At 37.7% G+C, this 12204-nt stretch overlaps 1 protein-coding gene across 2 annotated transcripts in view; it reads left to right on the forward strand.

The window, feature by feature from the left end:
- Window positions 1-12204, forward strand: part of LOC142351548 (MBT domain-containing protein 1-like) — a 31458-nt gene that overhangs the window by 13959 nt on the left and 5295 nt on the right. For both annotated transcript variants that reach the window (XM_075403631.1, XM_075403630.1), the window contains exons 2-5: window positions 122-499; window positions 853-1201; window positions 4701-4909; window positions 11515-11753. In XM_075403631.1, the coding sequence (XP_075259746.1) occupies window positions 122-499; window positions 853-1201; window positions 4701-4909; window positions 11515-11753 (1175 nt within the window). The remainder of the gene's footprint in view (window positions 1-121; window positions 500-852; window positions 1202-4700; window positions 4910-11514; window positions 11754-12204) is intronic.

A 12204-nucleotide genomic window follows, 5' to 3' on the forward strand; every position in this document is an offset into this window, starting at 1 on the left:
GCTGAAGTTATGTTTTTAAAAAATTCAATGAAACCCGTATCTTGCTACTTTTTTGATGAAACCCGTAGCTACTTTTTTGGCAAGCTATCAAATGTTTTTGAGACATGCTCTATTTTTGTAGGTATACCACCAGACATTTTCTCATGGAAACGATATCTCCAGAAATCAGCAGGGACTGCCACCTGCCCACCCTTAGAAGCCTTTAGCGATCGAATTCCACTTCCAATTTGCTGGACCAGAAAATTAATCGGTCTGTACATAGAATTCTCCGTGAGGAGCAACCAAAGGTTCTGGTACTACAAAGTTGTAGATACTAAAGGATACTATATTCTTCTGGAGACCCTGGGCAATGAGAGCGAACAGGTCTGGATTAGTTTGGCATGTCCGCATTACAGAGGGTTCTCGCATTTGGACAAAAAGATGCTAGCCAGTAACATAATGAATACTCCATTTGACAGTAATGAGAAGATGAGAATGAAATTGCTGAAACAGATGCATGGTAAGCATACGCTCAGAAAAGTTACTTCTGCTCCTAAATTTTTATGAAACTCCTTTATTGTTTCTATCGAAATTATTAATTGCTATCGAATGAAGTTCGAAGCAATTATTTTAATCGTGTGTCTTTTTTGCTTGACCGTTTTTTTCTAAAGCAGTCTTTCTAGAACTAGCCTCTCCCTAGTCAGAATTTTTTGCTTCAAAAACTTTTTATATGGAGTGGTATAAAAGTTGTTCACCGCCGAGTATAGCTTCTGACACAGTATTTCATAGCGTGGCTCTGATATTCTGAAAAACCTACTGAATAGAAAAATGGTGGTAAAAAGTGGCAATTTTTTGTCCTCCATTGATGTTTAGGAGCTCAAGAAATTGGGGATAAATTTGTCGCGGAGTTACATTATCTTCTACGCAAGCATAGAGAATCGATTTGCAAACTGTCAGTTGGCAAAACTGTAGAAGCTCTTGACAAAACCTACTTTGGGTCAGTAAGACAAGCATTCATAAAGAACATCACTGCAAATGGTCACATCGTTGAGTTGTACTATCGGCCTCTGAAGAAGAAACAAATGATTCCTGGAAAAACTTGTGAAGAGATGATGGAAGATGATGACTCTGTGGATAATCATTTCTGGGTGACTCCGTCTTCCACCTTAATCCACCCCGTTGGATGGGCCAAAGAGGTCAACCACACGAATGACACTCCATAGTGAGTGAAACAGATGTAGTAATGAATTGTTTCCGCTCCCATTTCAGAACTGTTCTCGCTGCCATTTTATGAGTTTTAGCAACTTTCGACTTGATGGTTTTTATTTGCTGCCGAGAAGAGAAGCAATTATTGTAAACGTGTGTGTCTTTTTACGACTCGAAGAGGATTACGACTCGAAGAGGAGTACTGAGATTCTACAGGTTTTGTTTAGCAGACGCAAGTTTGTTCATGATTTGAACTTCTAAGTTTTTGAACATTGTTTTTGAACATTGGCTTTTGTTTTTGAACATTGGCTTCCGTTCTAAACATTTGTTTTTGAACATTGGCTTCCGTTCTAAAAAGCTGACTCAAGGTGAAAAGGTAATTATGAGAAGTTTCCTTCCCAAAACAGTCTCTTCTTCCTTTTCAAACTAGACACCACCCCCTCAAGGTGAAAAGGTAATTATGAGAAGTTTCCTTCCCAAAACAGTCTCTTCTTCCTTTTCAAACTAGACACCACCCCCTCCCAACTACCCCCCCCCCCCACCTATTCCCCCACCTACCCTCCCCTCCTCCCCCCCCCCAACTAACCCTGCCGTCCCGAACCCCCAGAAAACTGCCTCCTAATCCTACCCCACTCCCCAGCGGCGTACCCAGAGCGATAAACTGTAAGTTGTATCCTCATTTTCAAAAACCATATCTACAGTTTCATCAGGCTATTAAATTCTTCGTTATTAATAACCTCGAAGCGATAGCTGAGGCTATTATTGGCCTTCTCTTGGTTTTTTTATTCATTTCGTCGTCATGATTTTTGTTACGACCATATGACGTCACAACCACTTCACATCTGCTTTTTGTTCATTCGTTCATGCTATTTCAACTGAATTGCGTGCGTGACGTCATTTTCACTCTTAGTGGACCTAGTTTTTTTGTTCATTCGCGTGATTAAATTTTTAGTCATACGTGACTTACCTCATTCTTAAAAAAGACTTCCTCACTCCGAAATTGACTTTGCCTTCATTCAAAGAGATAAGGTCAAATGAGTGCTTGTCACTCTAATTGAAATTTGTTTAAGAGCAGCAAATAGAAACAGCAATAAGTTATACAGATTCTTAATCAAAGTTTAACATCTCTACCCTTAATGAAAAGAAGTTTTTTTGGTCTGTCTTTTTTACCTTCATTTTGAGACTATAGATCTATGAAGATATTGCGGCTTTTTTCTGGCAATTTGCCAGCTATGTTTTCTTTTGTATTTAATTGATCTCAAACGAAGTTTCTAGAGCAATTATATTAGCCCTGTTGGTCTTTTTTAATGCGATTTTTCGCTTGACCAGTTTTTTGTCTGACGCTTTTGACTTTTTGTCCTCAAAAACGGGATAAACAGGTAGTGCCCAGCACGCATTAAGTGCTCTTAGAGCCTTTCAGCTCTGTTTCAGCTCAAACTGTTTTGAAGACTTATACTTTTGGTGTGAAGGTCGGTTCTTAGTGGTTGAAGACACCCCCCACTGTTGACCCCCCCCCCCCCGCTATTATCCTACCCCCCCCCCCCCCCACACACCGCGTTGTTACCCCCACTTCACTGTCACTGGTGCACTCCCTCCCCATCAGTCACTGGTGCACCCCCCCGTGGCTACGTTCGAAAAACAGATCGCTAAAAACAAGCAATTTTATGCTAATGTTAAAGAGCCACGTAACCTCCTATAGGGTTTGATTATAGGTTACTGCATAGCTTCTAAATTAATGGTATTTTTTCAAGATTTTAATAGCAGCTATTTTTTAAAAATATTTGCAATTTTTTCAAGTTTTTAATTTTTATCATTTTTTCCGGAACCAGGTTCCTAGGGACCTCCTCCAAGATTTGATAAGCTCTAGCATAGTTTCTAGAATTAATGGATTGGTTATCAGTATTTTGATGACTCCAGCTTTAGCAATTTTTTGATAAAATTTAATTTTTTTTTTCAAATTTTTGGAAATTTATTATGTTCCAAGTTTATGGATCAGTAATTATACTGCACGGATAGAAATTGAGAACTATTGGAAATACTCAAGGTGAAAAGGTCATTATGAGAAGTTTTCTTCCCATAACAGTCTCTTCTCCCTATTCAAAGTAGAGATACCACCCCACCTACCCCCACCCCTACTAACCGGTCCCCAACTAGCACCCCCCCCCACGACCCCGCACAACTTGCCCCCACCTACCCTATCTACCTGCCGACCCCACCCACAAGTACCCAACCACCTAATTCACCACCTACCCCCAACCCACCCCTTCCGTCCCACAAAAACTACCACCCCCCCCCCCCGGGCCTACCCAGACCGCTAAACTAAAAGATGTGTCCTCGTTTTATAAAATCATGTGTACCGTTTCTTTAGGCTATTAATTTCTTCGTTTTCTTTTTGATATTTATTATTTTAGGTAAGGTTAGGTTAGTATTTATATTGCACGACCCATTTTCGCTTGACATTTGACTTTTCGAGTAACTTTTACGCCCTTGACTATTTGCATTTTGCGTGATCTAAAGTTCTCTCGGATCTGTTCTGTTCCCCCCCACAGTGTTTTTTTATGCCCCCCAGCTACAAAACTTTGTTGTTGTATAGCGCGTGCGCTTGGGGGGGGGGGGCGTAAAAATATAAGCCCACTAAGCTGGGGGTGCCAAAACAGAGTAGATCCGTTCTCTCGTTCACATTTTCAAGCAGTTGACCTCAATTGGTGGCAAATTAATACTAAAAGTCTAAGTGATGGGTGCGCCGAAACTGGTGCCATTTTTTCACTTCGAATCCTTATAGTGGTGTTTAATAGGGGTACCTCTAATGACGTTTCTGAAGCCCCTAGTAAATTTCTGAGTCCCATTCAGTCTCCCTTTTCCTCGACTGAAGCAGGCTGCAATTGATTGGAGCTCCCACTAGTCGTTCGAGAGCAATTCTTCCGACGTTAGTGTTTTTATCATAACGATTACTATAGATTGTAATATTCTACTAAGGTGATGAAACAGCTGTCAAAAATACTGCAAACATTTGTCAATACAATTAAGAGCTCAGAATCTTTCCGATAGTAAAAAGTGAAAATCCATAATTGCTTATGGATTGTATATCTCTTAAATGTTGCTATTGAGCGGTCCAATTAAGAGCGTGTCTTAACGCCACTTCGAGGGAATACTAACCCAAATTTAGGTAGGAAAAAATCCATGTATAAATACCCAACAAATATGAGCACCCACTTGACTCTTAAAGAGCTACGTATTTAGCGCCTATGGCCATGCATCGCGGTCTGTGACCATGCCTTAGCGGCCCGTGAGACTTTTAAACTATCACGACCGAATTTCAATACATGGTGTATATTGTCGTTGGGGCTCATTTCCTTTTAGAATAAGAGTGGGATTTATTTTCTGTGGGTTTTTTCCTAGACCTGTGTTTATTTCATTTCCGCTCTCATCTTTTTTAATAGGTAACCCCCGATTGGTTGTAGGAAGTATCGCATGCAAATTGAGCGAATCATTAAGGCAGAGAAACGTTCTTTCAGCGCTTGCCAGTGTATACCGACACACAAACAGGAACTGGGAGCTTCATTCAACATACCGCCATTCGAAAAACCCCAAGACAAAACCTCTAAATTTAAGAAGGGCATGAAATTGGAAATGGTCGATCCCTTAACCTTGAACAATATACGAGTGGGCACTATTGTCAAGGTCCTCAAGTTTGGAAACCTGATGATCGCAGTTGATGGAAAAGGTGAGATCAATACTTTTTGTTGGAACTGAGGGTCTGTCTTCTCTAATTTGTAACACCCCTTTTGCATCATTTCCCCAGAAAGAAGAAAGATTTAAAATCTTTGCTGTACAAAGGTTTGCATACAAACAACGTGAACAAATAACGAGATGATGGAGATCTATTACATTGTGCCCAAAAATAAAACCAGAAATTTATTTCATTCAGGTTTATAATTACAGGAACTACGTATCTTCGATCGACATTTTTCTTGAGGCTGAGAAGCATTGTTAGCGTCAACTGAGGATTATCTTTTAGCGTTAACTGAGGAAGACATTAAGTGCGTTAGTTCATTGTTGGCAAGGAGATAAGAATTTTTTATTTTAGGGGGCAAATTTATATAAGCTTTATCGCAGTCAAGACGGGAAAGATTTCAACTTAATACTTTTCAACTCATATTTAAATTTAGCATATCTATAACGTACTGAATTCCGTTCCATTTTTTTCCTGCAGAGTGGTTCAATTAACCAATGTAAGGTGTGACTTCTTAAGGCGATTCCAACTTTTAATTGAGTTTGAAAGACTTTTTTGCTACAATCACTCTTTTGAAGACCATTTAAAGGCTTGACAAACAGTTTGATTAATTACTAAAGGTGCAACTCGTAATCGGTTGATAAGGAATGTCTAAAAAGATGTGTTTAAAAAGTAAAGCACCGTATTGAATAATTGGCGTTATGTTGGTGTTGGAGTAACTGATTAACTGAGTCCTGGGACATGATATCCTAATTTGGAAAGGATGCCACATTGCTTACGTTACTTCTTAACCGATTAAACTGCACAGTTTTGTTGAGATTGAGCGACAGCTGGTTTTCTCGAGCTGTCAAGTAAGTTTATGTTTAATTGTTCTTGAACGAAGTTCATAGCAATCATTGTAAACGTGTGTGTCTTTTTTATGCAAAATTTTTGCTTGACAATTTTGACTTTCGAGTGACTTTTACGCCCTTGACTTTTTGAGTTTCGCGTGATCTAAAGTTCGCTCTTAATCACAATTTCAAGCAGCTGAACTCAATTGGCGGCAATTTAATACTAAAAGTCAAATGAAAAGTGCGCCGAAACTGGTGCCATTTTTTACTTTAAATCTTAATAGTGGCATATGTTAACCTCTAATAAGTTATTTGAAGTCCACTATCGAACTTCTTAGTCACATTTAAGCTCCCCCTCGCTTCCTCCTCCTCCTCCTCCTCCTCCTCCTCCTCCTCCTCCTCCTCCCCCCCCCCCCCCCCCCCCCCGACTGAAGCGCAGGCTGTAACTGATTAGAGCTCCCACTAGTCGTTCGAGAGCAATTCTTCCGACGTCTAGTCGGTTATGTAAGTTTGTTTTAATTTGAGCATCCAACGGCGGCTTCTACGTTCATCATCGGCAAAAGCATGACTTCGCTCTTTGTCCGATTCGGACTGTTTCCGTTAGTTCACCAAGAACATCGATTTTAATATGCTTGTGCTTGAATGTGAATTGCTTTATAGAATACTTTCGAAGTCAGAATGCAATCTGTTAAACATAACTCTCTCAAAAATTTTGCTGTAAACAACTGAAGCGATATCGGCATATAGTTTTTTCAACGGATTTAGAGCCCTCCTTATGTAGCAGCAAAACTTCTGCTTTAGTTAACTCTTCTGTGAAAGCACCTTTAAAAAGGAAAGGATTTTCAGGAGAACTATATACGGAACAGGGATTTCTGAGGTCAGTTTAGTACAAATGTCATCAAAATCAAATAATGTCTTGTCAAAACTGCCAACACTTCTTTCCAATTCTTTTGCATGATATTTCGTATTTTCCTGATTTCGTAATCAGGAAAATTATCGAGAACATAATTTTCCTGATTACGAAATTTAAGTTGCAAACCGTTAAACAAGTGCTGTGCAATTTCTGCTGTTACTTCAAGAAAAATTGTTTTGCTAAATGAGGAAGCTGAACAAGCATTGTAACTTTTGTTAATGAGATCAGTTTTGTTTTCTAGATGAGTTTTAAGGTATTTTGTAGCGGTTTACTAGATTTTCAACTCTTATATGGCTAGTGCACCAAATTTTGATGTTGTCTTTAATAGCCGCACAGCAATAGCTGGAGCTATTATTGGCCTTCTCTTGGTTTTTACAATTCAAAGAATTTTAATTCTATTGGGGCGCTGTGTTTTTTTAAGATGTGTTCCCACATTTTTCAATGACTTTGATCTTTCAAAACGGGATAAACAGGTAAAGCTCAACGGGCTTCATTAGAGACCCAAAGTGGCCTTCACTAGTCCTTCAAATGCTTAGAGTGGTGCAGCTGCTCGGATGGCCTTAGTTTAAGGTTAAAAGGACATTTTTAGGAGTTTTTGGGTTCAAAATGGTGCAATTTTTTGTGATTTCTTTCAGTTTGTTTGATTAGTCGTAGGTTTAAGTTTTTAAAAGTTGATGAAGGCATTTTGCGAGACAAAATTACTTGTTATGACCATTTAATGAGCTATATGTTTTGGTACTACAAACACAACTCGCAAAATGATTCTAATTTTTGCAATTTTTTTCAAGTTTTTTGACAATTTTTGTCATTTTTTGATTTTTTTCCAGCTTCAGGGACCAGATAATCTCCTTTAAGGTTTAATAGTAGTGCACTACATAGTTTCTAGTAGCAATGAATTGGTTTTCAACATTTCAATGTCTCGAATTTAAGCATTTTTTTGATAAAATGTGCAATTTTTTTCAAGTTTTTTCAAAGCATTTGTCTTCAATCAGTTTTTCTTGCCCCACTAGCCAGATAACCTCATGCAAAGTTTGGTAGTATGATATTAAATAGTTGCTTGGGGCAAGTGAATAGTTTCAACATTTTAATACCACGAATTTCTATTTTTTGAAATCTGAAATTTTTTCTATAATTTATTGCCTATCGATCTTTGAGCCAATTAATTTCTTAAGGCTTAGACTTGGGTTACTGGATAGCCTCTAGAGACACAGAAGTGATTCTGAAGATATTAATATTGCAATTTTGAGCAACATTTCATTAAATTCTTCTATAAATTTTTTAAAAAATTTTTTTCTGTCATTTTCGAATTAATTGATCTTCTTCAAGGGCCAATGAATTTTCAGGTCTTGCAGAGATGATACTGGACTGATTTCAGAAACAAAAATTGATTTTTTGAAACATTTTGAAATAGGTAAAAAGGATCAAATTTTGCCTTAGTGGTAAAAGCCTCAAGGGTCTTAGCAATGAGTATATTTTTGTTTAGTTTGTTTGATTATTTTAGTTTCTCAATTTTATAGATGATTTCGTTTGTGTTTTGGCTGGCAATGTTCAATTGATCTGCTGGTCAGGCAGAGTATTTCTAAGTTTTTGATTCAATTCTTTGAATTGTGTTTCAGGACTTGTCCTGCTATGTTTTTTTCGCGATTTTTGTTACGACCATATGACGTCACAACCACTTCAAATCTTCTTTTTGTTCTTTCGTTCATGCAATTCCAACTGAAATACGTGCGTGACGTCATTTTTCACTCTTAGTGGAGCGAATTCTTTTGTTCATTCGCGTGATTAAATTTTTGGTCACATGTGACTTACCTCACTCTCAAAAATGACTTCCTCTCTTTAAATTGACTTTTATTTACTTCAATTCAAAGAGATAAGGTAAAATGAGTGTGTGTCACTCTAAATGAAGGTTATTTGAGAGCAGCTAATAGAGGCAGCAAAACTTATACAGATTTTAAATCAAAATATAACATATCAGCCTTCAATGAAAAGACAAATTTTTTCGGTCTGTCTTTTTTACTGTTTTTTTGAGACTGCAGATCTACAAAGCTGTTGCGGCTATTTTTGCTGGCAATCTGCCAGCTATGTTTTTACTTTGTTTTTTGAACGGTCAGTATTATGGTGTTAAAGTCCGTAAAGTTGAATGCTATAAAACCTCAACCGATTTTTTTCTGGTCAAGTTGCAATAAATGGAATGATCTAAGCAGAATAGGAATTTAAAATTGAAAAAGAATTTAAACGCAAAAATTGGAAACTTCAACTTTTTCTGAGCTAGGTTTCACTTCAACAGACGGTACCAGATGAGTCACTTAGGCTTTACACAACCGCTTCCAGATCATCTATATGACTTTTATAGATCTAAGGTTAACGTTTAGAATAGTCAATTTTTGAGTTTTGCTGTCGGGCTTGAAGGTTCTAAATCGGGGAGGGGAAAAAGTTCTTGGATGGAGACTCTGGTTTAGAAATGGCTTTGATGACTGTAATGGAAGGATTCTTTTTGAGGGCATTGTCAATCGGTGTTGCGATCTGAGTGTGAAGTTTGAACTTATTGATTTATGGCGATAATGTCGTTGACTAGAACTAAAGTTGAGGGATACAGGAGTTAAAACAATTTAGTAATTTTTCCATACTGTAGTTTAGATAATTTGCACCTTCAAACATACCATGAAGTTTATAGGGAAAGCCATCGTTTTTCCAATTGGTAGAATAATGAGCCTTCTAGAGACCACGCAGAGTTGATTCGTATATCATCTTTAAAAATAAAAAGAATTCACACCCGCTTTAGTGATATCTACAAATACTTTGACCTTCTCATGAGTACCTAATTGTGCTAGATTCTTTCTCAAAAAGTCAATTTTTGTTACCCCGCAACTAGGTTTTATAGTTATTGGTGTTTTCAGACTTCAATAGTAACCGACGAGCGATTGAGATGCCCTTCTCGTCAATACCCAAGGCCGTATCTGCCGCAATTTTATCAATTAGTTGTGCTGTTTGGTTGCCTTTTTTGCATATAGATAACCCTATCAGCTTGACGTTGTCTCTCCTGTTGATTTTTCCAAAAGTTCCGTCTCCAAAAGTTTTTTAACCTTCGATGGAAATGTTTTTAGACCGGCTTTGATAATCAGTGCGCCTCTAAGGCCATTTGTTTAATCAACAATTTCAATGATAGATGAAGGCAATTAATTTCCAATCAGTTAGTTATGAACTAAGTCGTGTATTGATTTTTGAATACCTGAATCAGTCGCCTCTTCTAAATTTATTTCACAAGTTTGCCTCAATTAATGGAATGAGGACAGTGCAATTACTTTTATTACCTTAAGCGATAGCTTTTTGAGAATCATCCTTCCCTTAATACCTGTACAAGCTTTACCTTTAAAGTATCGCGTAATATTTGAAGGCGGGCATTGCCTTTGTTTTGTTTTCGACTTGTTCATTTTCAAAGACTCTACGGTCAGAGAAATTGCAAACAACGCTTTCACTTTCCCATCTTGGATCACAAGATTTTTTGCTCAGTGAAATTAATCAACTAAGTTTATCTTCAAATGACAATTAATAGGAGCAACAAAATTCAAAATTATGAGAAGAACTAAAGATGTAGGATATAAGTCTATATGTTTAATAAATATCACTTTTAATCTCTCGCCTCTGCAGTTAGTAAAGTTCTCAAAGGTTGCTTAACAACTTGAAGTAGACTAGTGAAGGGTTGAACTCTAGGCTAATGAAAGTAACAGTGGTGAAGTACAGCACTTTGGTGGGAAAACTTTATAAATAGACAGAAAAGCTTCCAGCAGTGAACTCAAGCGGCATCTCCAAGATACGGAAATCACAAAAGTTGTCCACGAGATCACAGCAGAAAGAAGCAAACACTATTTTGCACAATTATATTTAAAAAAATTTGAGAACATCAAACCTAATAATTCTGTCACAAAAAGTACAGACACTTCATGATTTGTTTCCTTTTTTGGCTGTGCTCTTTTTTTCCACATCCTTGTTTTCAGCCGCTCCTTCAAAATCAGCTTGTGTAATTAGTGGTGTATAACGGTTATCATCAGATTCACTTCAATCTGAGACGCAGATTAATCTGTAATAACTTGATTTCGGTGATATTGACACATCCCTTCCTTTGGAGAATTTAGATGCCGCCTAACACCGCCTAATAGCAGGAGCTTTTTTCAGGCGAAAGAGAGTTTAAGATAGATCCGGTGCCCTGGGGAGACTGCCCTGCGACAAACGGTAGCTTTTATAAGATCAGTGTATTTTGTCAGAATAAATTTTCATTCCTGGACCGATAAAGGCTTATTTCTATTGCTTTTGTGAGCTGTCGCCGAGTTGTTGAGAATATTGTGCCAAATAACTAAATCGCTTAGATATTTCAAGGGTGATTTATCAAGATGCCGTTGCAGAAGTAAGCGGGCGTCGCTATGATGATTGGGGCTCAGTCCTGGCATCCAATGTGTTTGGCCAAGAACATTGAACACAGAATAACGTCTGGACTTCGTGATATTGCTCTGTTAACGCAGCTTTCACCGATAATGAGGACCTTGGGAAAAGTTACACTAATCGGATCTGTGAAATCCCAATGGTGGCCCAAAGTGTATAACTGAAATGAACTAGTTGCTATTTAATGAGTTATGCTAAACAATTAGGCTAAGTTGGTCATTTTTCAAAGAATCATTGAATGGTTGCCCAAATGTCATCCTGCTTTGACTGATATTATTATAGTAGAATATTTCATATCCATTTGATGAAATTATAGTTTAGGTGAATTCTGTTGTAAATATCGGGTTAAAACCAGTTTGAGAATTTCAGATATGAGCAATGATTTTCTTTAAGCAAATAATGTTTTGTTTGAATAGGTGGACAGATACCTCCTTCGCATGAGCATTTTTGTGTTCCTGTGAACTCGCCTCTCCTTTTACCTCTTGGCTTCTGTGTCAGATATGGAACTCAATTGAAGCCACCCCCAAGCTACAGAGGTCCTTTTCTCTGGCCCGACTATCTGCATTCTTGTGGTGCTATTGAAGCACCTGACAGTTGCTTCGTTAACTTTGAGGCCCTGGATGAAGGGAAGGCCCGACTAATGGTCGGAAATAAGGTACTCATTAGTTCGTATTCCCTTTCCGTACGAGCGTGGAAGGCTTTCAGCAGAACTGTGAAGTTGTGAATTCATAAATTTTCCTTCAAACAGAAAGTTAAATTGTTTCAGCAAAACTCGTTATTGAACAGCCTGTGTACCATAATTTAAGACCGCAAAAAGAATACTGTGTTTTATGATGATAGAAATTATCTAAGCTCTAAAATTAAGCTGATGGAACTTTCTTAGAACAAATCTTGGATTCATGAGTAAATTTTCATTTTTTGTGTTAATTTATCATGTTATGCATTTCACAGTACACTTCTCTGAAATACTTCAATATTTTTCTCACTGACAAATTAATTCTTCTATTGATCTATCAGAAAGTCGTTTTCAGGTAGAACAGATCACTCTTTTTAGATACGTATACAATTGGTGCAGTAAAACGCAATGATTTCACCCTCTTCCACGC

Source organism: Convolutriloba macropyga, chromosome 13, assembly GCF_964194025.1.
Source record: "Convolutriloba macropyga chromosome 13, txConMacr16.3, whole genome shotgun sequence".
NCBI classification, from domain to species: Eukaryota; Metazoa; Xenacoelomorpha; order Acoela; family Convolutidae; genus Convolutriloba; species Convolutriloba macropyga.